The sequence below is a fragment of the Pleurodeles waltl genome, chromosome 3_2 (assembly GCF_031143425.1).
Source record: "Pleurodeles waltl isolate 20211129_DDA chromosome 3_2, aPleWal1.hap1.20221129, whole genome shotgun sequence".
In the NCBI taxonomy this organism is placed as follows: Eukaryota; Metazoa; Chordata; class Amphibia; order Caudata; family Salamandridae; genus Pleurodeles; species Pleurodeles waltl.
The window spans coordinates 121,814,166-121,841,012 of NC_090441.1; the positions used below are offsets into that span (position 1 = coordinate 121,814,166).

Below are 26,847 nucleotides of genomic sequence, written 5' to 3' on the forward strand. Positions count from 1 at the left end.
GACAGGGTTGACCAATGTATGTAGCAAGAAAATTCCAGTGCCAATAGCTCTAACTCAAGAAAATGTGAGACCTGTTGCAATGCAAATGCTTGTTTCAGTTGATAGTTGATAGCTTGCATGAATTATGCATGTCATCTCTACTAACTCCAATGACTTGGAATATTCAAATTTTGAATAATCCTATAAAAATATAGGTTGATCCAGGCATACTTGGCTAGACATGCGGTGCATATTGCTTTGTTGTGGGAGATGCACATGTGCGATAACAATCCGAGCAGATTTACCGGGAAATGGGATCACTGCTACCTTGCTTCCAACAGCTCCTACTGGCTTTGGGTTCCACTCTAATATGCAAACATGTAGATGATAAACATAAATGTGAATGAATAGACTCAAAGGACAGATTTATTATAATCCTAGGCTCCCTGAAGGACCACCTTGTGACCATTGTCAATGTTTATGTTTTGAATATGGAAAACACAGAGAAGTTTAGTGACATATGTCATCACAATAATGATTGTTTGATTATATGGATAGGAGATTTCAATTTGGTTATTGGCGAGACTGGAGGCCGATCCAGGCATGCACTTCCCACTCCAGATACACTAAGGTACGAAATGAAATTTCTTGACATACATGATACCTGGCTAGTCTATTATGGGGAAGAAAGTGTGTATTCATAATATTGCACTGTCTGTGACTCATGTTCCAGAATAGCTATCTGGTAGTGTTCACTTGGGTGTTGAGGTGGGTGATTGAGCAGAGATATCTGCTAGGACCCTTTCCCATCTCTCCCCCATGCTTTTATGATAAGCCTTCAGAGCTCACTAGCTGTGCCCTGTTGAGACGACTGGTGGTCTTTGAGGTTCCTGTCTTGGGCGCTGTTGGGTACAGCCTTAACAGCAGAAGCTACAAATGCAATCCATGACTACTTGAAAATAAACCCTGGGTCGGCTGCCCACGGCATTGCTATTGGATGCTTTTAAGTCAGTCATGTGGGTGTATGTGTCTCTAAGCATAGTGGCATTCTGAAGCCAGTCCATACCCGCTCCATATGTTAGAGGACAAGGTCAAAATTCTGTAGGACTGCCATATGTTGGCCATCTATCCGAGGACTGAACATGAAATACATGAAACCTTGTTGGCTTTTAAATAGATGGCTGGGAGGGAGGCGAACATTATGAGCAGCAAAGCAAAAGCCCGAAACTATGGTGAGAGGGAGCATCCTGGCAGGACTTTGGCATGACTACTTAGAGATAATACAAAAAACAAAATGATCCGAATTGCAAGAGATAACAGTGGTTTTCTTAAATTGTGTACAGCCGTGATTGCCATGGTCTTCACTAAATTTTATTCAGAATTATACACCTCCAGGGCACAAGTCACAGAATGATAGATAGCCGATTACCAGGAAGATATAGCTATTGCCTGTAAAAGAGGCAGATTCAAGACTACTACTTAATGATGCTGGAGAATATATCTCAAGACATTAACGGTCTGGCTACAAATGAAAAATTTATCTTCCATAATTATTATTCAATTCAATATTTAATGAACATAAAATAAGTGAATATTACATCTAAATACATTTTACTTTAATTAACTTGCCACAATATTCCCCGAATAACCCAACAACCTTCTACTAAAATATAACTTACTATTACTAATAATAAAGTTGAAATATACATTAAAATTAACAATAAAATGCAAATTGCCATTACATTTAAATTATTTGTAGTTTAATTACCTTCCCACCCTGTTCCCCTACAAACCCAGCAGCTCGCTCCTGCACTATAAATTACTAATTAAATGTAGAAAGAAATTACGAAAACACCTAAAATTATAAACTATATTAAAAAAATTACTGACAATTAAAATAACAATTCTAACAGCTAAAATTAATATACTGAGTAAAACAAATCAAATTAATTAAAAATATAGTTTTCAGAAATTAATTAAAGAAAAAGATATTTAAAACAACAATACTTTTGAAAACGATATTTTCTAACAAAAATATTTTGGAAATAATATTTGTGCCACAATATTTAAAACTCAGCATGTTGTCCAAACGCCTTCTAGGGAAGTAGAAAGTGCAACTTCTGGCACAAACAACATACAGTGCTTATAGATTTTGCGGTGATCAATAGTGTTCTCTGAGCTGCACTCCTCCCGACAAAGTATAAGTTTACACAATGTACCATTGTTTCCACAATTGGCACACCGATAAGTCCCTTGTAAAAGGTACCAGTGGTACCAAGGGCCATGTGACCAGGGAGGGTCCCTAAGGGCTGCAGCATGTGTTATGGCACCCCAAGGGACCCCTCACCAACACATGCACACTTCCATTGCAGATTGTGTGTGTTCGTGGGAAGAAAAAGGCAAAGTCGACATGGCAACCCCTTCAGGGGGCCATGACCACAAAACACTGCCTGTTGCATAGGTAAGTCATCCCTCTAGCAGGCCTTACAGCCCTAAGGCAGGGTGCACTATACCACAGGTGAGAGCATAGCTGCAAGAGCAATATGCCCCTACAGTGTCTACGTCCGTTCTTAGACATTGTAAGTGCAATGTGGCTATATTAGGTATATCATCTGGAATGCTGACATTTCAAACTCCAGAACTCCATAATGGCTTTACTAAATACTGGGAAGTTTGGTATCAAACTTCTCAGCACAATAAACCCCCACTGATGCCAGTATGGGATTAACAAATGCACACAGAGGACATCTTAGAGATGCCACCTGCATTTTACCCAGTCCTCTAGTATAGAACTGACTGGCCTGTGCCAGCCTGCCAATAGCAGACACGTTTCTGACCCAATGGGGGGAGAGCCTTTGTGCCTTCTGAGGCCAGTAACAAAGTCTGCTCTAGGTGGAGGTGCTTCACCTCCCCCCCCCCTGCAGGAACTGTAACACCTGGAGGTGAGCCTCAAAGGCTCAGGCCTCATGTTACAGTGCCCCAGGGTACTCCAGCTAGTGGAGATGCCTGTTCTCCCGGACAAGGCCCCACTTTTGGTGGCAAGTCCGGTGGAAAACTTAGGAAAAACAAGGAGGAGTGACCACTTCAGCTGGGACTACCCCTAAGATTTCCAGAGCTGAAGTGACCCCCTCCCTGCAGAATCCTCCATCTTGTTTTGGAGGACAGAGATCAATAGAGATAGGAATGTGCCCCTCTCCCCAAAGGGAGTGGGCACAAGGAGGGTGTAGCCACCCTCAGCAACAGTAGCCATTGGCTACTGCCCTCTGACCCCTAAAACGCCCCTAAATCTAGGATTTAAGGGCTTCCCTGAACCCAACTCACCAGATTCCTGGAGAACTGACAAGAAGAAGAAGGACTGCTTAGCTGAAACCCCCAGCAGAGAAGAAGAAAGACAACAACTGCTTTGGCTCCAGCCCTACCAGCCTGTCTCCTGTTTCAAAGAACATCTAAAAGACCAGCGACACGTCCAGCGGGACCAGCGACCTCTGCCCAACTCCAGAGGACTACCCTGCAACCAAAAGGACCAAGAACTGCAGAGGACAGCAGCTCTGTCTAAGAAAAACATACAACCAAGGACTCCCACCTCACTCCAGATGCACAAGTCCTGACCCCTGTGCACCCGATGCCAACGGCCCGTGTCCAGGTGGTCCACCCAGTAAGAGAAGGTCTCCAAGTGATTGCGAGCAAGTTCCCAACCTGGGTTGACCTCTCCACTCCTCCACAACGACACCTGCAGAGGGAATCCCAAGGACCCCCTGAATTCGAAGCTCCGGGTGAAAATATCTGATGCCCAAAGACACACTGCACCCACAGCCACCAGGCTTTGGAGAAACCAACACCCAGTGCAGCTACGTTCAGCAGGCGGCCCTCCTCCCTGCCCGACAGGTGGTGTGCCTGAGACACCCTCCTGGACATTGCCTGGCCTGCAACCTCTGAGTGACACCCGGGGTCTCCGCATAGACCAGCATTGGAAACCCAATGTCCTGTTTGCACCCTGCACCCCGCCACCCCTCTGCCGCTGAGGGTGTTTGTTTGGTGCTTACTTGTGGCCCCTCCAGTGCTCTTTCAACCCCCCCCCTCTGGTCTTCCCTCCGAGTCGTGGGTACTTACCTGCAGGCAGGCCTGATTCTGAGTACCCCCTGTCTTTGTAGGAGCCCACGTTAAAATTTCTCATCTTTGACCTCTGCACCCAGCCCGCCCAGTGAGGTGGGTGTTTGGGGTTAGCTTGAACCCCGACCGGTGGACTGCCTAAAACCCGGAGACTGAAACTGTAAGTGTTGTACTTACCTGTAAACCAATCTAACCTTTCTTCCCCTTAGGAACTGTTTCTGAAAACTGCAGTGTTCATTTTTAAAACAGATTGTTTCCAATATTTCAAAAACTGTATTACTTACCTATTTTTAAGGTACTTACCTGCAACTTGAATCTTGTGGTTCTAAAAATAAATCAAGAAAAATCTATTTTTGCTATATAAAAATCATTGGTCTGGAGTTGTCATTGAGTGTGTGCTTCTTCTATTGTCTGTGTGTGTACAACAAATGCTTTGTACTACCCTTGTATAAGCCTAACTGCTCGACCACACTACCACAAAAGAGAGCATTAGTATTATCTAATTCACCCTCTGTTAAGCCTCTGGGGAACCCCTGGACTCTGTGCACACCATATCTCATTTTGATATAGTATATACAGAGCCAGCTTCCTACAATAGGGTTGAAAATCTGCCTGACTCTATGCTTCTCCACAGTTTCCTATTAAATGACTGAGATGGATTATATACCCTCTCCATCATCTGATTGACAAGGATCATATACTCTCCATTATCTGGTTGAGGTGGATTATATACTTTCTCCATCATTGAGTGAGGGTCCTTCATCAAATTGAGATGGATTAAATACTCTCTCCATCTACTGATTGAGATGGATTATATACTATCTCCATCATGTGATTGACATGGAGTATATTCCTCTCCATTATCTGACTGAGATGGAGCAGCCATCATATGCTTTATCCATCATCTGATTGGAATGGGTCAGCCTTTGTAGTCCTACATCTAATTAAAATCCAGTGGTGTTGGATTAATCAATGCTCATAGGCTTAGGACCTTCACCTCTGAATCACAGTCACTCCGTTCTGCAGCTGCACATTGCCTTTCTTCCTGAAGCATGGATTCTGCCTTTCCCTTCTCTATTTGAAGAAAAGCAGTTGGACTAGACTTGCAAACTCCACCAATAATACACTGGCGAAGTCTTGCTGGTCTTCACAAAAACAATGATTTACACTTTCTATCAGGTCTTCAAGTGTAGACCATCAAAACGAATCCTTCTGAGATCTAACAACGCCTAGCACATATCAGAATATTTGGCCACGAGGCCTGCTGCCAGGCACATCTGTGAATGGAGACTAATGGACTAATGATGTTGGATATTCATGAGCAGTACAGGAAAAAGGGAGCGTGTCTTCAGTGACCGGCCTATTTTTGCAAGCTACTAGAACACATGCTCCACCCCAATGCAATTCACACATTTCCTGGCACTTGGGCCCTCTATACAAGTGACATGAAAAATGGCCCCAGTTTCTCCCCCTTTCAAAGTTACAGATATAGTGGTATCAGTAACTCCAAGCTGATTGTTCTGTTAGAAAGGGACAATTGCCCAGGGAAGGCAGTAATTCAGAGTCTGATTCTATTAGTAATTCCTCGTTTTCACCCCGATTTGTATACAGAGACATCAGAATTAGGGGACCCTCATAATGAGGGTCTGTGTGTTCTGTACTCAACCACAAATGGGTACAGGGCCAGGTTAACCTTCACTCCCTATGATTTATACAGTCCAGACTATCAGAGGGTAAAATGTGCAACCTGTAAGGCATGTGTCTGTCTGGAAACCCTTTGCTGGTGAATTCATGGTCTCTAGTACGCTGCCACTGTTACAGAAGAACTATATGGGAACTTATTCTCCATCTCAGGGAAATTCTTCAGATGGGCTCATCCCCTGAGCACGACAAGCACTCCCCTGAAATTCACACTGAGGTAATGTATACAATGGGTGATTGGGGTTTCTTGATCTGGATACTGTGAGCTCATATATTTAATGGTTTGAGTTGAAGTCAATGATGAGGATGCAGACTCCTCTTTCAGTTAATTTAGTACAATGTAATTTGTTTCTTATTTTTTTAATCAATTTGTAGGGCTCATAATTTTGGATCAGGCTGCAAATTCAGCAAGTCCTCCTCCCTCAGACTTGTTCTTTATGGCTGATCCCTCTCTACTGGTCTACTCCTTTCAAAATAAATCAACAAATGGAGGGGTAGGGAGAAATAATGGTCCAGTGTATAGCCTCCCTAGTTGAATGCACAATACACCAAGATACACTGTTCCAAAGAGGAAGACGGAAAAGGAAATCCTATTTTTAGGAGCAAGAATCCTCACACACCCAAGTGGGTGTCATGCTTCATCATCGGAATTGCTCCTCGTCAGACTGGCGCTGCAATGTCTGACGGGCACCCCCGAAGGGGGGCTCTTTGCCAGAGATCTTTACTCGATGATGCCAAGACCCCTAAAAGGTGAGTTTGGAAGGAGAAAAAGAAAGAAGATGATGGCAAAAAGTGTTAAAATTGGCTCAGGACCCAAAACCTACGGATAACCATTTATTCAACCAAAGAGGGTGGAGGCCAAGATTAAAACAAATGAGAAGAGTGAAATGAGTACAATGGTCAAAACACTCTCAACCACATATAATGGAGTAAGGGTGGTGTGGAATTACCAGACCGTCCCTGGTACAAGGGTCAACATGTTTCGCGTCTTTAATGGTCCAGATGGATCCAGCTACGCTTTTTCAGGACCAGATGAAATTAAACTTCTCCTTTTCTATGAATGAAAAAATGCCTATGGACTAAGACTGTCAATTGTCAGTACTTCTGTCACTTACACTAGTGTGTGATCTGGAGGCACAAAGACAGGCCAAAGTAGTACAAGATCTAATCCATGACGATCAATGTGGCTTTATGCCTGGTAGGTTGCTAGCAACAAATACTAACTTTCTCATCCAGGCGATTGATTATTATTCCCCTAATACCATACCGGCTGCCATTATAATGCTGGATGCAGAGAAAGCCTTTGATTTAGTTCAATGCGAGGTGCTTTTCAGGACTTTAGCAAAATTCAACTTTTCAAGACAGTTTATACAAGTAGTCAGAAATCTCTGTTCCAAGGCTCAAGCCAATATTCTTGTCAATAAGCGTATTGCTGGAACTTTACAAATTCAGCGACCAATAACCACATATACAATGTAAAGTGCACAATGGACATTTTCTTTTGAAGAGCTCGATGCACATCCTCAAACCCATATGCCAGCAACAGAAAGATTTAGGAACCATGTATAACTAGTCATCAGGTATCTGCAAAGTATCTAAATATATATTGGAAGCATTCATGTTTCATATCAGTGACCATTTATAATGTTTAAAGTTCTTACCGAATATAAGTAACGGTTAATGTTCCATTAAATATAAATATGAATGGAAATTAAAGTAAGGAACAAAGGCATCTAGGTGAGGGGGCTAAACATCTATAGAACATATCAGATAAGGGGGGTTGCATCCATGGAATACGCGAACTCCATCCAGGGCATATCTGAACTGCTGTGCAGTAATGAGTTGCACATTGTTCATAAACAGTCAGTTCAGACAACCCCACTCATTTACAAGAAGCAAAAGCCGGAAAAATAAAAATTCAAGCCGGTTATGACCTTCACTACTTATTTCTGCATTTGACAAACTTTTTTCTATATCATACAAGATCTGTTGAAGGATGTGGATGTCACAAGGAGAGCTGCATGTAATTCATTCTAGTCTGTTAAAGTTAGAGAAAGAATTGCACCACTTCTCATGTAAAGCATTCTTGTAATTGTGCAGCCACCAGTGACAACTCGAAGTACAGTTGTTATACATCAAACACATGGCAGACATCTGTAATAGTTCTGAGGTGCTGATGGAGTAATATTTTTCCAATCATGATCATTTTGCTCCTGAAAAGACATATATTTGGGCGATCTACAAGCATGTGTTTTTATTTTATTTTATTGTGTTTCTGCGTGAAGCATGCGAATACCGCTCGGTGCAGCCACGATATATACAAGTGTAAAATACAACAATAAATGCAAAAACATGTCTACACGTCCCTTTTTTTCTCCACCAAATAATGCAAACATGGATATGAGATGCTAAGGCTGGCTTGTACTGATGTCGTCATAACACAATTATTAAACTAGAATGATGTATTTATTTTAGCAGATTTAGAACAAAGCCAGTCGCCTACAACATTAATTCTCTGCATCCAAACGTTGGACCAGGTCATCCATCCTCTCCTCTTCCATCTGTCCATCAGGCAGCATCACCCTGCACGAGCTGGTGGCGCCGGCTGCATCAGAGATTGACCACCCTTCCTGGCCATCAAGGATGCAACACCCACCTCGTTCCATTCATCTCTTGATAGAATGTCTTTTTGAATTAAATATTGAGACAGGTTCCGGATGCTTCTCCAAGACATGCAACAATGTTCCACGGACCCGAGACAACAAATTCAAGCAGTCCACCTGCTGCTGAGCTCTTATGGCATTGTCTACTAGTGACTGCTTGCTGGTGTAACGCGCCCAGGGAGTTGTGCATGTCAGTGTGCAACTAAATACAAATGTGTGAAACAAAGGCAGGGAGCAGAGCAAAGAGGAGTAAGGGAAGAGAATTTGATATTTTACATTTTAGGATCAGAAAACATCTGTTTACCACTTCCCTCGAACACAGAATCCAGATGCCTTTTTGTTTGTGGGGCTTGTAAATCCGCTGGCATCATTTCAGAGCCATTCATGATTTGATAACAAACATTGCTGGAGCATGTCTGACGTGCATGTGAGCGGTTCAGGGCCACAGCTCTGGCAGCAGTGAGACCTGGTGGAGAGGCCTTTCCACAATGGTAGGAAGTTGCTAATATACAGCATTTACGCCCCTTAAATTTCTAACATTCCAGAGCTTTGAAAGCACTTAGGCCTGCAAAGGATCCTCCAAGCCTCCCTTCCTTCGTATGCAGTATCAGTTACACATAATGCCAATGAGCTGTTTGTCAGAAAAGAGTGTCTGAACATGCTTTATGAATCACAAGCTATGAGTAAATCAAAAACATGCAAATTGGGAATCAGAAAAAAACATTTATAAATAAAAGGGATATCAACTAAAAATTACAAAATGGTTTTTGTTTGCAATTAATGAAAAAAGCGGGATAATTATGATTAAATGACTACAAATTGCAACCCAAAACTATGAAAATGTTTTTTGGGGGGATAAATATTTCCTCTTGCAGTTAATGGATATTTTCCACGGTTAAAGGCAGAGAAGAATGGTTCCATGTGGAATACTACTAAAAACTATTGTACATATTCTTGCAAGACGTGTACACGCCCAGATCACACGCTTCCATTTTTTCCTACTTTTCATTTTTTCTAATAAGGTACTTTGCAGTTGCTCCCCTTCTCTTAGTGGCTTCACCCTTCTTACCCCTCTTTAAAGTTATTTCGGAAGAAATTGCTATTTTGTGTTGCAGAAATGTAGTAGGTCTTCTGATAAATTATACTCAATGTGAAAAGTGTATATATTTTTGCACTGATCTTTTCATTGTGATTTTTTTTAACATTTTCACTAGTTACAGGGAGGGGTGGACACAATTCACAGGCTTCTTTTGAGAAGTTGGTAACATTCTTTTGTAGGTTTCCATTGGATTCAGAAAATTCTGTGAGACTACTCATTGAAAAATAAGTAATGTATAGATTTTCACGAGTACATCTTCTTTAAAATACATACTTGTGCAGATTATCCGCCATACACACAATCTTTATGTAGAAGTATTCTACATGGATATGCAACCTTCATCTCCGAGGGAACGTATTTTTCCTGTTTTAGAATTGCCCTTTCTTTGTGTCCCCATTAAATAGGGGATTCTTCCCATCGCTTTCTAACCTACAACTCACACTTTCTTTTGCAAGAGAAGTTTTGCATGTTTCCAGTGTGGAGCAAGCCATAGTACATGTAGGAAAGTACCATCTTGCCTGGCATGTTACCCCCATTTTTCACTGTATATATGTTGTTTTAGTTGTATGTGTCACTGGGACCCTGGTAACCCAGGGCCCCAGTGCTCATAAGTGTGCCTGAATGTGTTACCTGTGTAGTGACTAACTGTCTCACTGAGGCTCTGCTAATCAGAACCTCAGTGGTTATGCTCTCTCATTTCTTTCCAAATTGTCACTAACAGGCTAGTGAGCATTTTTACCAATTTACATTGGCTTACTGGAACACCCTTATAATTCCCTAGTATATGGTACTGAGGTACCCAGGGTATTGGGGTTCCAGGAGATCCCTATGGGCTGCAGCATTTCTTTTGCCACCCATAGGGAGCTCTGACAATTCTTACACAGGCCTGCCACTGCAGCCTGAGTGAAATAACGTCCACGTTATTTCACAGCCATTTTACACTGCACTTAAGTAACTTATAAGTCACCTATATGTCTAACCTTTACCTGGTAAAGGTTAGGTGCAAAGTTACTTAGTGTGAGGGCACCCTGGCACTAGCCAAGGTGCCCCCACATTGTTCAGAGCCAATTCCCTGAACTTTGTGAGTGCGGGGACACCATTACACGCGTGCACTACATATAGGTCACTACCTATATGTAGCTTCACAATGGTAACTCCGAATATGGCCATGTAACATGTCTATGATCATGGAATTGCCCCCTCTATGCCATCCTGGCATAGTTGGCACAATCCCATGATCCCAGTGGTCTGTAGCACAGACCCTGGTACTGCCAAACTGCCCTTCCTGGGGTTTCACTGCAGCTGCTGCTGCTGCCAACCCCTCAGACAGGCATCTGCCCTCCTGGGGTCCAGCCAGGCCTGGCCCAGGATGGCAGAACAAAGAACTTCCTCTGAGAGAGGGTGTGACACCCTCTCCCTTTGGAAAATGGTGTGAAGGCAGGGGAGGAGTAGCCTCCCCCAGCCTCTGGAAATGCTTTGTTGGGCACAGATGTGCCCAATTCTGCATAAGCCAGTCTACACCGGTTCAGGGACCCCTTAGCCCCTGCTCTGGCGCAAAACTGGGCAAAGGAAAGGGGAGTGACCACTCCCCTGACCTGCACCTCCCCTGGGAGGTGTCCAGAGCTCCTCCAGTGTGCTCCAGACCTCTGCCATCTTGGAAACAGAGGTGCTGCTGGCACACTGGGCTGCTCTGAGTGGCCAGTGCCACTAGGTGACGTCAGAGACTCCTGCTGATAGGCTCCTTCAGGTGTTAGTAGCCTATCCTCTCTCCTAGGTAGCCAAACCCTCTTTTCTGGCTATTTAGGGTCTCTGTCTCTGGGGAAACTTTAGATAACGAATGCAAGAGCTCATCCGAGTTCCTCTGCATCTCTCTCTTCACCTTCTGCCAAGGAATCGACTGCTGACCGCGCTGGAAGCCTGCAAACCTGCAACATAGTAGCAAACACGACTACTGCAACTCTGTAACGCTGATCCTGCCGCCTTCTCGACTGTTTTCCTGCTTGTGCATGCTGTGGGGGTAGTCTGCCTCCTCTCTGCACCAGAAGCTCCGAAGAAATCTCCCGTGGGTCGACGGAATCTTCCCCCTGCAACCGCAGGCACCAAAAAGCTGCATTACCGGTCCCTTGGGTCTCCTCTCAGAACGACGAGCGAGGTCCCTCGAATCCAGCGACTCTGTCCAAGTGACCCCCACAGTCCAGTGACTCTTCAGTCCAAGTTTGGTGGAGGTAAGTCCTTGCCTCACCTCGCTGGGCTGCATTCCTGGGAACTGCGACTTTTGCAGCTACTCCGGCCCCTGTGCACTTCCGGCGGAAATCCTTTGTGCACAGCCAAGCCTGGGTCCACGGCACTCTAACCTGCATTGCACGACTTTCTAAGTTGGTCTCCGGCGACGTGGGACTCCTTTGTGCAACTTCGGCGAGCACCGTTTCACGCATCCTTGTAGTGCCTGTTTCTGGCACTTCTCCGGGTGCTACCTGCTTCAGAGAGGGCTCCTTGTCTTGCTCGACATCCCCTCTCTCTGCTGGTCCAATTTGCGACCTCCTGGTCCCTCCAGGGCCACAGCAGCGTCCAAAAACGCTAACCGCACGATTTGCAGCTAGCAAGGCTTGTTGGCGTTCTTTCAGCGGGAAAACACTTCTGCACGACTCTCCACGGCGAGAGGGATCCGTCCACCAAAGGGGAAGTCTCTAGCCCTTTCGTTCCTGCAGAAACCTCAGCTTCTTCTGTCCAGTAGAAGCTTCTTTGCACCCGCAGCTGGCATTTCCTGGGCATCTGCCCATCTCCGACTTGCTTGTGACTTTTGGACTTGGTCCCCTTGTTCCACAGGTACCCTAGATTGGAAATCCACAGTTGTTGCATTGCTGGTTTGTGTCTTTCCTGCATTATTCCTCTAACACGACTTCTTTGTCCTTAGGGGAACTTTAGTGCACTTTGCACTCACTTTTCAGGGTCTTGGGGAGGGTTATTTTTCTAACTCTCACTATTTTCTAATAGTCCCAGCGACCCTCTACAAGGTCACATAGGTTTGGGGTCCATTCGTGGTTCGCATTCCACTTTTGGAGTATATGGTTTGTGTTGCCCCTATCCCTATGTTTCCCCATTACATCCTATTGTAACTATACATTGTTTACACGGTTTTCTAAGACTATACTGCATATTTTTGCTATTGTGTATATATATCTTGTGTATATTTCCTATCCTCTCACTGAGGGTACACTCTAAGATACTTTGGCATATTGTCATAAAAATAAAGTACCTTTATTTTTAGTATAACTGTGTATTGTGTTTTCTTATGATATTGTGCATATGACACTAAGTGGTACTGTAGTAGCTTCACACGTCTCCTAGTTCATCCTAAGCTGCTCTGCTAAGCTACCATTATCTATCAGCCTAAGCTGCTAGACACCCTATACACTAATAAGGGATAACTGGGCCTGGTGCAAGGTGCAAGTACCCCTTGGTACTCACTACAAGCCAGTCCAGCCTCCTACATTGGTTGTGCAGCGGTGGGATAAGTGCTTTGAGACTACTTACCACTCTTGTCATTGTACTTTTCATAAGAGAAAAATATACAAAACAAGGTCAGTGTATATACACATAGCCAAAAAGTTTTGCATTTCCTCTTTTCACTCTTTTCTAAGTGCTGAAAAGTACTTCTAACTTTCTAAAAAGTTCTAAAAAGTTTTAAAAGTTTTTTTCTCTGTCTTTCTAAAAGCTCTGACAAACTTGTTATCTTTACTATCACTTTAACTCTCTCTAAAAATGTCTGGCACAGGCCAAAATGTTGATCTGTCCAAACTTGCATATGATCACATTAGCTGGAAAGGAGCAAGGAGTCTCTGCATAGAGAGAGGTTTGAGTGTAGGGAAGAATCCTTCCTTAGAACTGTTAATTAACATGCTTAGAGTACAGGATAAGGCCATAAGTGCCCCATCTGTTGAAAAAGTAGCTAATGGTTCTCAATCTGATCCAGGGACTCCCCCAGGAAAAGATTCAGGAAAGAAACTTCCTAGCCTGCCCATTACTAGACAGTCTAGCATAGTTGGTAATAATGATGAGCCACACCATATAAATAGTGTTGTCTCACATCATAGCAAAAGCATTTATTCTCACCATACTGGTAGTGATGTTTCTGTTAGCCAAGCTGTTAGGGTGGCTTCTGTAAGGGACAGGTCTCCTTCTGTCCATTCTCACCATACTTCTGTTTCAAGGCATGTCCCTCCCACCCACCCTGATGACAGATTGTTAGGAAGGGAGCTCAATAGATTGAGAGTGGAACAAACCAGACTGAAGCTCAAGAAGCAACAGCTGGATTTGGATAGACAGACTTTAGAAGTAGAGAAGGAGAGACAGAAACTGGGTTTAGAAACCCATGGTGGCAGCAGCAGTATTCCCCATAGTCATCCTGCAAAAGAGCATGATTCCAGGAATCTGCACAAGATAGTTCCCCCTTACAAGGAGGGGGATGACATTAACAAGTGGTTTGCTGCACTTGAGAGGGCCTGTGTTGTACAAGATGTCCCTCAAAGGCAGTGGGCTGCTATCCTATGGCTATCATTTAGTGGAAAAGGTAGGGATAGGCTCCTTACTGTGAAAGAAAATGATGCTAATAATTTCCAAGTTCTTAAGAATGCACTCCTGGATGGTTATGGCTTAACCACTGAACAATACAGGATAAGGTTCAGAGAGACCAAAAAGGAGTCTTCACAAGACTGGGTTGATTTCATTGACCATTCAGTGAAGGCCTTGGAGGGGTGGTTACATGGCATTAAAGTTACTGATTATGACAGCCTGTATAACTTGATCCTGAGAGAGCATATTCTTAATAATTGTGTGTCTGATTTGTTGCACCAGTACTTGGTGGACTCTGATCTGACCTCTCCCCAAGAATTGGGAAAGAAGGCAGACAAATGGGTCAGAACAAGGGTGAACAGAAAAGTTCATACAGGGGGTGACAAAGATGGCAACAAAAAGAAGGATGGTAAGTCTTCTGACAAGGGTGGGGACAAATCTAAAAATGAGTCTTCATCAGGCCCACAAAAACACTCTGGTGGGGGTGGTGGGCCCAAATCCTCTTTTAATCAGAACAAGGAAAAGAAACCATGGTGCTATTTATGTAAAATAAAAGGCCATTGGACAACAGATCCCAGTTGTCCAAAGAAAGGCACCAAGCCTCCTACCACTACAACCCCTACTGCTACACCTAGTGTCACTACTAATAGCAGTGGTGGTGGGAGCAAACCTACTAATAGCCAATCCAAGGGAGTAGCTGGGCTCACTATTGGTAACTTAGTTGGGGTTGGCCTTGTTAGGGAGGCCACAGAGGCTGTGTTAGTCTCTGAGGGGGCTATTGATTTAGCCACCTTAGTTGCTTGTCCCCTTAATATGGATAAGTACAAGCAGCTACCCCTAATAAATGGTGTTGATGTTCAGGCCTACAGGGACACTGGTGCCAGTGTGACTATGGCCATAGAGAAACTGGTCCACCCTGAACAACACCTACTTGGTCACCAGTACCAAGTAACCGATGCTCACAACAACACACTTAGCCACCCCATGGCTGTTGTTAATCTCAACTGGGGGGGGTTACTGGTCCAAAGAAAGTTGTGGTAGCTTCAGATTTACCTGTAGACTGTCTATTAGGGAATGATTTGGAGACATCAGCTTGGTCAGATGTGGAGTTGGAGGCCCATGCAGCAATGCTGGGCATCCCAGGGCATATTTTTGCTTTGACAAGGGCTCAGGCCAAAAAGCAAAAAGGACAGGGAAGCTTGGATCCTGGAACAATGGACCAAGTTCTCCCTAAAGCTAGGGCTAGTAGAAGCAAACCACTTCCTACTATCCCTCCCTCTACAGTGGATTCAACTTCTGAGGAAGAAGAATTCCCTCCCTGTGCAGAACCTACACCAGAGGAGCTGGAAGCAGACACTGCTGAGCTTTTGGGTGAAGGGGGGCCTGCCAGAGAGGAGCTGAGTGTGGCACAGCAAACCTGTCCCACATTAGAGGGTCTCAGACAGCAAGCTGTCAAACAGGCTAATGGGGATGTCAGTGACTCTCACAGAGTTTACTGGGAGGACAACCTCTTGTACACTGAGCATAGGGATCCTAAACCTGGAGCTGGCAGGAGATTAGTGATTCCTCAGGAGTACAGAAAGTTCCTCCTAACCCTGGCACATGACATTCCCCTAGCTGGGCACCTGGGTCAAATGAAAACTTGGGACAGACTGGTTCCATTGTTTCATTGGCCTAGGATGCCTGAGGACACAAAGGAATTTTGTAAGTCCTGTGAAACCTGTCAAGCCAGTGGCAAGACAGGTGGCACCCCAAAGGCACCCCTTATTCCACTGCCTGTGGTTGGGGTTCCCTTTGAAAGGGTAGGGGTTGACATAGTTGGCCCCCTTGACCCTCCTACTGCTTCAGGCAATAGATTTATCTTGGTGGTAGTGGACCATGCCACAAGATATCCTGAAGCTATTCCTTTAAGGACCACTACAGCACCTGCAGTGGCAAAGGCCCTCCTGGGAATATTTTCCAGGGTGGGCTTCCCAAAGGAAGTGGTATCAGACAGGGGAAGCAATTTCATGTCTGCATACTTAAAGGCCATGTGGAAGGAGTGTGGTGTAACGTACAAGTTCACAACACCCTATCATCCACAAACAAATGGACTGGTGGAGAGATTTAATAAAACTCTCAAAGGCATGATTATGGGTCTCCCTGAAAAACTCCACAGGAGATGGGATATCCTTCTACCATGCCTCCTTTTTGCCTACAGGGAGGTACCCCAGAAAGGAGTGGGCTTCAGCCCCTTTGAACTTCTTTTTGGACACCCTGTTAGGGGTCCACTCACACTTGTAAAGGAGGGTTGGGAACAACCTTTAAAAGCTCCTAAGCAGGATATTGTGGATTATGTACTTGGCCTCAGATCAAGGATGGCTGAGTACATGAAAAAGGCCAGTAAAAACCTTCAGGCCAGCCAAGAGCTCCAGAAGCAATGGCATGATCAGAAGGCTGTTTTGGTTCAGTACCAACCAGGGCAGAAAGTGTGGGTCTTGGAGCCTGTGGCCCCAAGAGCACTCCAAGATAAATGGAGTGGTCCCCACACAATTGTTGAAAAGAAGGGAGAAGTCACCTATTTAGTTGACTTAGGCACTGCCAGGAGTCCCCTTAGGGTGCTCCATGTCAACCGCCTGAAACCCTACTATGACAGGGCTGATCTCACCCTGCTCATGGCAACTGATGAGGGACAGGAAGAAGACAGTGATCCTCTACCTGATCTCTTCTCTTCCACAGAACAAGATGCTCTTGTGGAAGGTGTAGTTTTGGCTGATTGTCTTACTGCTGAGCAGAAAGATAATTGCATAAATCTCCTAGATCAATTCTCTGAACTCTTCTCTACTGTGCCAGGTACCACTTCTTGGTGTGAGCACACTATAGATACTGGAGACAGTTTACCTGTCAAAAGTAAGATCTATAGGCAGCCTGACCATGTCAGGGACTGCATAAAGCAAGAGGTCCAGAAAATGTTAGAACTAGGAGTGGTTGAGCACTCTGACAGTCCATGGGCTTCTCCTGTGGTACTGGTACCAAAACCTCATTCCAAAGATGGAAAGAAGGAAATGCGGTTTTGTGTAGACTATAGAGGTCTCAACTTGGTAACCAAAACTGATGCTCACCCTATACCCAGGGCAGATGAGCTCATAGATGCACTGGCATCTGCCAAGTATCTAAGCACTTTTGATTTGACTGCAGGGTATTGGCAGATCAAATTGTCAGAAGATGCTAAACCTAAGACTGCATTTTCGACCATTGGAGGACATTACCAGTTTACTGTAATGCCTTTTGGTTTGAAAAATGCACCTGCCACTTTTCAGAGGTTGGTGAACACAGTCCTGCAAGGGCTGGAAGCTTTCAGTGCAGCATATTTGGACGATATAGCTGTCTTTAGCTCCAGCTGGGATGATCACCTGGTCCACCTATGGAAAGTTTTGGAGGCCCTGCAAAAGGCAGGCCTTACTATCAAGGCTTCAAAGTGCCAGATAGGGCAGGGTAAGGTGGTTTATCTGGGACACCTTGTTGGTGGGGAACAGATTGCACCACTTCAGGGGAAAATCCAAACAATTATTGATTGGGTTCCCCCTACCACTCAGACTCAGGTGAGAGCCTTCCTAGGCCTCACTGGGTATTACAGGAGGTTCATTAAGAACTATGGCTCCATTGCAGCCCCTCTTAATGACCTCACATCCAAGAAAATGCCTAAAAAGGTATTATGGACAGCAAACTGTCAGAAAGCTTTTGAGGAGCTGAAGCAGGCCATGTGCTCCGCACCTGTCCTGAAAAGCCCTTGTTACTCTAAAAAATTCTATGTCCAGACTGATGCATCTGAATTAGGAGTAGGGGCAGTCCTATCACAACTTAATTCTGAGGGCCAGGATCAACCTGTTGCTTTTATTAGTAGGAGGTTGACCCCTAGAGAAAAGTGTTGGTCTGCCATTGAGAGGGAGGCCTTTGCTGTGGTCTGGGCGCTGAAGAATATGAGGCCATACCTGTTTGGCACTCACTTCATTGTTCAGACAGACCACAAACCTCTACTTTGGCTAAAACAAATGAAAGGTGAAAATCCTAAATTGTTGAGGTGGTCCATATCCCTACAGGGAATGGACTATACAGTGGAACATAGACCTGGGAGTAGCCACTCCAATGCAGATGGACTCTCCAGATATTTCCACTTAGACAATGAAGACTCATCAGGTCATGGCTAGTCTTATTGTCCTTCGTTTGGGGGGGGGGGTTGTGTAGGAAAGTACCATCTTGCCTGGCATGTTACCCCCATTTTTCACTGTATATATGTTGTTTTAGTTGTATGTGTCACTGGGACCCTGGTAACCCAGGGCCCCAGTGCTCATAAGTGTGCCTGAATGTGTTACCTGTGTAGTGACTAACTGTCTCACTGAGGCTCTGCTAATCAGAACCTCAGTGGTTATGCTCTCTCATTTCTTTCCAAATTGTCACTAACAGGCTAGTGACCATTTTTACCAATTTACATTGGCTTACTGGAACACCCTTATAATTCCCTAGTATATGGTACTGAGGTACCCAGGGTATTGGGGTTCCAGGAGATCCCTATGGGCTGCAGCATTTCTTTTGCCACCCATAGGGAGCTCTGACAATTCTTACACAGGCCTGCCACTGCAGCCTGAGTGAAATAACGTTCACGTTATTTCACAGCCATTTTACACTGCACTTAAGTAACTTATAAGTCACCTATATGTCTAACCTTTACCTGGTAAAGGTTAGGTGCAAAGTTACTTAGTGTGAGGGCACCCTGGCACTAGCCAAGGTGCCCCCACATTGTTCAGAGCCAATTCCCTGAACTTTGTGAGTGCGGGGACACCATTACACGCGTGCACTACATATAGGTCACTACCTATATGTAGCTTCACAATGGTAACTCCGAATATGGCCATGTAACATGTCTATGATCATGGAATTGCCCCCTCTATGCCATCCTGGCATAGTTGGCACAATCCCATGATCCCAGTGGTCTGTAGCACAGACCCTGGTACTGCCAAACTGCCCTTCCTGGGGTTTCACTGCAGCTGCTGCTGCTGCCAACCCCTCAGACAGGCATCTGCCCTCCTGGGGTCCAGCCAGGCCTGGCCCAGGATGGCAGAACAAAGAACTTCCTCTGAGAGAGGGTGTGACACCCTCTCCCTTTGGAAAATGGTGTGAAGGCAGGGGAGGAGTAGCCTCCCCCAGCCTCTGGAAATGCTTTGTTGGGCACAGATGTGCCCAATTCTGCATAAGCCAGTCTACACCGGTTCAGGGACCCCTTAGCCCCTGCTCTGGCGCGAAACTGGGCAAAGGAAAGGGGAGTGACCACTCCCCTGACCTGCACCTCCCCTGGGAGGTGTCCAGAGCTCCTCCAGTGTGCTCCAGACCTCTGCCATCTTGGAAACAGAGGTGCTGCTGGCACACTGGGCTGCTCTGAGTGGCCATTGCCACCAGGTGACGTCAGAGACTCCTGCTGATAGGCTCCTTCAGGTGTTAGTAGCCTATCCTCTCTCCTAGGTAGCCAAACCCTCTTTTCTGGCTATTTAGGGTCTCTGTCTCTGGGGAAACTTTAGATAACGAATGCAAGAGCTCATCCGAGTTCCTCTGCATCTCTCTCTTCACCTTCTGCCAAGGAATCGACTGCTGACCGCGCTGGAAGCCTGCAAACCTGCAACATAGTAGCAAAGACGACTACTGCAACTCTGTAACGCTGATCCTGCCGCCTTCTCGACTGTTTTCCTGCTTGTGCATGCTGTGGGGGTAGTCTGCCTCCTCTCTGCACCAGAAGCTCCGAAGAAATCTCCCGTGGGTCGACGGAATCTTCCCCCTGCAACCGCAGGCACCAAAAAGCTGCATTACCGGTCCTTTGGGTCTCCTCTCAGCACGACGAGCGAGGTCCCTCGAATCCAGCGACTCTGTCCAAGTGACCCCCACAGTCCAGTGACTCTTCAGTCCAAGTTTGGTGGAGGTAAGTCCTTGCCTCACCTCGCTGGGCTGCATTGCTGGGAACCGCGACTTTTGCAGCTACTCCGGCCCCTGTGCACTTCCGGCGGAAATCCTTTGTGCACAGCCAAGCCTGGCTCCACGGCACTCTAACCTGCATTGCACGACTTTCTAAGTTGGTCTCCGGCGACGTGGGACTCCTTTGTGCAACTTCGGCGAGCACCGTTTCACGCATCCTTGTAGTGCCTGTTTCTGGCACTTCTCCGGGTGCTACCTGCTTCAGAGAGGGCTCCTTGTCTTGCTCGACGTCCCCTCTCTCCGCTGGTCCAATTTGCGACCTCCTGGTCCCTCCAGGGCCACAGCAGCGTCCAAAAACGCTAACCGCACGATTTGCAGCTAGCAAGGCTTGTTGGCGTTCTTTCGGCGGGAAAACACTTCTGCACGACTCTCCACGGCGAGAGGGATCCGTCCACCAAAGGGGAAGTCTCTAGCCCTTTTGTTCCTGCAGAAACCTCAGCTTCTTCTGTCCAGTAGAAGCTTCTTTGCACCCGCAGCTGGCATTTCCTGGGCATCTGCCCATCTCCGACTTGCTTGTGACTTTTGGACTTGGTCCCCTTGTTCCACAGGTACCCTAGATTGGAAATCCACAGTTGTTGCATTGCTGGTTTGTGTCTTTCCTGCATTATTCCTCTAACACGACTTCTTTGTCCTTAGGGGAACTTTAGTGCACTTTGCACTCACTTTTCAGGGTCTTGGGGAGGGTTATTTTTCTAACTCTCACTATTTTCTAATAGTCCCAGCGACCCTCTACAAGGTCACATAGGTTTGGGGTCCATTCGTGGTTCGCATTCCACTTTTGGAGTGTATGGTTTGTGTTGCCCCTATCCCTATGTTTCCCCATTACATCCTATTGTAACTATACATTGTTTACACGGTTTTCTAAGACTATACTGCATATTTTTGCTATTGTGTATATATATCTTGTGTATATTTCCTATCCTCTCACTGAGGGTACACTCTAAGATACTTTGGCATATTGTCATAAAAATAAAGTACCTTTATTTTCAGTATAACTGTGTATTGTGTTTTCTTATGATATTGTGCATATGACACTAAGGCGGTCATTCTGACCTTGGCGGACGGCGGAGGCCGTCCGCCAAGGTACCGCCGTCGGAACACCGCACCGCGGTCGAAAGACCGCGGCGGTGATTCTGACATTTGCCCTGGGCTGGCGGGCGGCCGCCAAAAGGCCGCCCGCCAGCCCAGGGCAAATCAACCTTCCCACTAGGATGCCGGCTCAGAATTGAGCCGGCGGAGTGGGAAGGTGCGACGGGTGCAGTTGCACCCGTCGCGTATTTCAGTGTCTGCTGGGCAGACACTGAAATACTTTTTGGGGCCCTCTTACGGGGGCCCCTGCCGTGCCCATGCCATTGGCATGGGCACGGCAGGGGCCCCCAGGGGCCCCGCGGCACCCCCTACCGCCATCCTGTTCATGGCGGGAGAGCCGCCATGAACAGGATGGCGGTAGGGGGTCCGCCGCCATGGAGGATTCAGACGGGCAGCGGAAAGTCGGCGGTAGCCCGCCGGCTTTCCGCTTCTGGCCGCGGCTGTACCGCCACGGTCAGAATGCCCGGCGGAGCACCGCCAGCCTGTTGGCGGTGCTACCGCCGACCTCCGCCCTGGCGGTAATTACCGCCAGGGTGAGAATGAGGCCCTAAGTGGTACTGTAGTAGCTTCACACGTCTCCTAGTTCAGCCTAAGCTGCTCTGCTAAGCTACCATTATCTATCAGCCTAAGCTGCTAGACACCCTATACACTAATAAGGGATAACTGGGCCTGGTGCAAGGTGCAAGTACCCCTTGGTACTCACTACAAGCCAGTCCAGCCTCCTACAGTACACCTTTGAAAATACCCACAAAAGTCCGACTTGGTAGGTGTGCATAAGACACCCTTCACGCTCCCATGTAATTCTCCTTATCGTTCTTTGCCTTCTGTAACAAAGTAGCAGAGCAGAAAAGAATGCATAGGACACGAAAGTCTTCCTCAATTTACTTTGCATTTGGCTTAAGCAGGATAACTGCCTGACAGACTGCTTGGATCCTAGGTCAGCTCTGAAGGTCCCATGAGTGGTTGACTCACGAAACACTCAACCACACTTGGAGCAGCTGTACCTTACTATATTGACTATTGCTACATAGACCCTCAACGACATTTCGTTAACATTGTTAACACTGTTTTTTCAGCAGTTTTTGACACTATGTAGGACCCACACAATCAATTCTACCTATGTCCTAAATCAGCATAAACTTTTTTCATTTGTGATTATTATTCATTATTTTTTTCATTTTGGGTATTCTAGGTGTTTTTTACTATTGCCCTTAGACTAATCTTGACAAATATATATTCTAATCATTTTTAATATAATTGAATTTATTCAATTTGCTGCTTGTCATTTTCCTGCCCTACTACCAGTCATGAACCTAATTTTACATTTTTTTCATTAGTCCCCTTTTAATATTTACATTTATTTTCCTTTATTAATTTTCTGATTGCCTCTCACTCTTACTTTCCCTACTTCTTGATTATTTTAAATTCATTTAAATTTATGTAAAAATAAAACATAAAGGCGTTCATTCTGACCGCGGCGGTCGGCGGTCACCGCCCGCCAAGCGGTTCCCGACGAAAGACCGCTCCGCGGTCAAAAGACTGCGGCGGCCATTCCGGCTTTCCCGCTGGGCCGGCGGCTGACCGCCAGAAGACTGCCGGCCGGCCCAGCGGGAAAGCCCCTTCAACAATGAAGCTGGCTCGGAATGGAGCCGGCGGAGTTGCAGGGGTGCGACGGGTGCAGTGGCACCCGTCGCGATTTTCACTGTCTGCAAAGCAGACAGTGAAAACTTTGTGGGGCCCTGTTAGGGGGCCCCTGCACTGCCCATGCCAGTGGCATGGGCAGTGCAGGGGCCCCCAGGGCAGTGCAGGGGCCCCCAGGGGCCCCACGGCACCCGTTCCCGCCATCCTGATTCTGGCGGTGGACACCGCCAGAAACAGGCTGGCGGGAAGGCGGTCGGAATCCCCATGGCGGTGCTGCAAGCAGCACCGCCATGGCGGATTCCCAGGGCCAGCGGGAAACCGGCAGGAAACCGCCGGCTCCCTTTTTCTGACCGCGGCGGTAACAGAATCGCCCAGGAAGCACCGCCAGCCTGTTGGCGGTGCTTCCGCCGCCCTCCGCCATGGCGGTCATGGACCGCCAGGGTCAGAATGACCCCCAATATCTCTAGGAGAGCCCATAGCACTCTGAACTCTGTTTTCCTTTGTTTAAGTTTATTAAATAATGTAATTAATTGCATGTATTTTGATTAATGGCATTTATTCCAAATTTAATTATGGTAAATTTTATGGGCCTGTCTAGTCTAATGACTGCCAGACTCACGGTGGCAGTCAAGATAGCCGCAGCTGTGGTGGTCCGACAGCCACATTACGACCCTCCCGGTCAGACCGCCATGGTACTGCTGTCTCCGCCAGAACTGGTGATCCCAACGGGTTGATGGCGGGTGCAGGTAGCAATCAGCCAGGGCGGAGCTGGCTGATTGTGACCTGGTTCCCTGCCAGCTTTTTCATGGCAGTTTTACCACCATGAAAAGGCTGGCAGAGAACAGGTGCAGGAGGCCACAGGGGGGACCCTGCATTGCCCATGCAGCTGGCATGGACAGTGCAGGGGTCTCCCTGCCCAGCACCCTCGGAATGTTCACTGCAGACAGTGCTGTGCAGGCAGTGAGCATTGCGAGGGTGCTGGTGACCCCTGAGGACGGCAGCATTGTCTCTGGCTTCACCATAAGTGCTTTTTGGTTTACCTCTATGTTCATAGGTCAGAACACTTGATTGCCATCTGAAAACATCCACTGGCTTATTGACATCTAAAATTGTTATAGACTAGTATTCTAAGGAAGATTTTAGCGTGTGCTACACTAATAAAGTTGGGTCTGGGCATTCCATGGAAGATTCAGTTGACACATACGCATAATCAACATAGGACTTATCTTACTGTCAAAATGTTGACATGATAAACAGGTTTAATATGCTTTTAACCAATTATTATTTTGATACATTTTATGCTGTGAATAATGTCACATTATTTGAAATCTTAATGAAATCTTTTTTTAAAAAAAAATCTCACCTTGACCATGACCATCCCAACTTAATTCATTTACCCTGTAATATGTAACTTTGGATGAAAGGAAACTAGCAAAAACCTCTCAAAATAGGCATACTGGGCCAGGGTACTGGTACTCTAGCTTTGAGGTACAAATAGAGATAGCAATAAATATAGCAAGACAACTTACCTTCTTCACAGTTGGTGCCCATGAAACCGGGGCAGCACCTCCATTCTAGTGCTGTCACTGTCCTGTAGGATGTTTTGTAGGTGGGTCGCACCAGGGTCCTGTAACTAACACAAAAATAAAGGTTAGAAGCCATCACTAACAAAAAAGACATTGTGAGCTCTAAAAATAACTTTGGTTCATGTTATGTGTATTTTTGAAAGGAGTCCTTTTCCTAAAAAATGTCTTCCACTCAATGCATGACTGGGAAACCTCTGAATTCCCTATATTTAAAAATCTGTATCCATTCACCTATGTCACATCGTTAAAATGTGGGCGCAGATTCTTGAATTTTTCAGTTGATCAGTTCAGTTGTTATTAAAGGGAATTTATCTGCACTGGAATCACCTGGTAATAGGTTTGGCGAAATATCCCAAAATGCTGTCCTACACTCCGGCCCAACAGCTTCGTTTCTCTGACCTTGCCCTCGCCACCGTCCCACGCATCCACAGAACGACCGCCGGTGGCAGATCTTTCTCCCACCACGCCGCCAAGACGTGGAACACTCTTCCTATCCACCTGCAACAGACACAGGACATACTAACCTTCAGGAGACACCTGAAGACATGGATGTTCAAGCAGTAGCAGCACTCCCCCCCCTTCAGCTCCTTGAGACCCTCACGGGTGAGTAGTGCGCTTTACAAATGCTTTGATTGATCGACTGATTGATTGATTGTGTCCTCTCTCTGAAGGATGGTGTATGGGTGAGCACACCCCGTTCTCTCAGCAGCTATGTCACAGGGACCAATAGGAGCATGGGAAGAAATGAGTAGCTACTCCGCTGTTTAAGCAGCAGCTGCCGAGAAGACGTGCTCTTCCTACAATGTGTGGCTATGAAAAGGAGGAGCATGTAAAGGATCTTGAATGCATGTACTCAACAGAGGAAGGGGCGTCAGTGGTAGTGTTTTACTGGGTGTAATACATATGAATTACGTGAGAGTAAAATTTTTGATTTTTGCATTTGTAAGACTTTTTTGTGGAGTGACATTCCATGCTTCCTCATCCATCCAAACACATATGAGTCCTTGCCATGCATGGTCTCAAACTTCTAGCCCGGGGCCATGGAAGCAGAACTAGAATATTCCATGGAAGTGTGAGAATCTTCAGTGTTACAAGTAAAATGGCATTTTGATCCTGGTGGGCTCTTCAAACACCAAAAACAGCAATACCTGGGGCCATATGCAATAATTCTGAGCCACCATAAGACGGCATTCTAAAAATGGGCCCCTAAACAGATGCTGAGCTTAGGTTATTCAATTTACCATAATAGGTTATAATATACACGTTCCAGTTTTTAATGCTAAGGTATTTGCTTTGCATTTTTCAGGCTGGGAGGACCATTCTTACCCTGGTAAAGTGCCGCAAGCAACACACCACAAAGAGGTGCTGTCAAAACATGGAATAGCGGTGGACATCTCCCTCATGCACACAATCACTGCCATTTCTGGGGTCGATCAGTGTCCAGAAATGGTACTGGTTGAAAGTACTATAAAGAGATGGAGTATCTGTTTGGTGAGATGAACATGGATAGGTAAATTGTGAGATACAATGTGGCAGAGGTGCTTTCTGAAATTGCTTCAATGTTTCCCACAGATTGTCCTTAAAATTATGAAAAGCATGCGCAAACTCATGTCTGTGCACACGCTCGTACACACTTTAGAACGGTGGGTATTTACCAGATGTGATGCATACTTCGTATTCTCAGTTTTCAGCTTGAAAATAAAGCATACCATGCTTTAACACAATGAACTCCCCACGTTTGTCTTTCTCCCTGGCATTTTTTGGCCTGTTCTGAGTATTGGAGGCTTTTAACCACACCCACCTCACGACCATCACTTTCACTCATTCGTGGGCCTGCCTTTCACAAATCCTTTGTTATCATTGGTCTATGCTGTACATTTGCCCCTCCTTAGGGTGGTTTTGTTAACACCTTCTTTTTCCTTTTGTGTCTCTTCATCGCGCTCATGATTATGGTGGCCAGGGCGCTTTGAATCGGCTCGCTTATGTCAACTAATGTTTTACTTTTCATTTTCAATTTCTGTGGCAAGGAAAGTCCAGTTAGGAACTTAGAACGCCAATAGCTCTAACTGGAGCAAATGTGAGACCCATTGCATTGCAAATGCTTGTTCCTCTATGGATTCCAGCAGGTCACACCTGCAAAGTTTATCAGGGGAAACTGTGAGGATCTGATAATTATCACACAACTGCCAGTTCCAATACCTGTGCAACTTCCTGTTTGCACAGGTATTGGAATTTACCGCTTAACCTAAAACGAGGGTGGCCAGTTTGAATTGTATAATTCAGTAAAAACGGCACCCCTCATACTGACGCATATCCCCACAAAATTGAATCAGACTCCAGTCTGTCACAACAAGTTTGAAAAACGGATGCTATTAAAAAAAGGTGTTGTGATGCACTACAAATTGCA

At 45.9% G+C, this 26,847-nt stretch overlaps 1 protein-coding gene across 2 annotated transcripts in view; it reads right to left on the bottom strand.

Moving 5' to 3' along the window:
• COL26A1 (collagen type XXVI alpha 1 chain) overlaps positions 1–26,847 on the bottom strand; it is a 622,272-nt gene that overhangs the window by 387,821 nt on the left and 207,604 nt on the right. Inside the window, exon 3 of one of the 2 annotated variants that reach the window (XM_069226960.1) lies at positions 24,384–24,481. In XM_069226960.1, the coding sequence (XP_069083061.1) occupies positions 24,384–24,481 (98 nt within the window). Of the gene's footprint in view, positions 1–24,383; positions 24,488–26,847 lie in introns of both variants that reach the window. The other variant, XM_069226959.1, reaches the window with a different exon arrangement.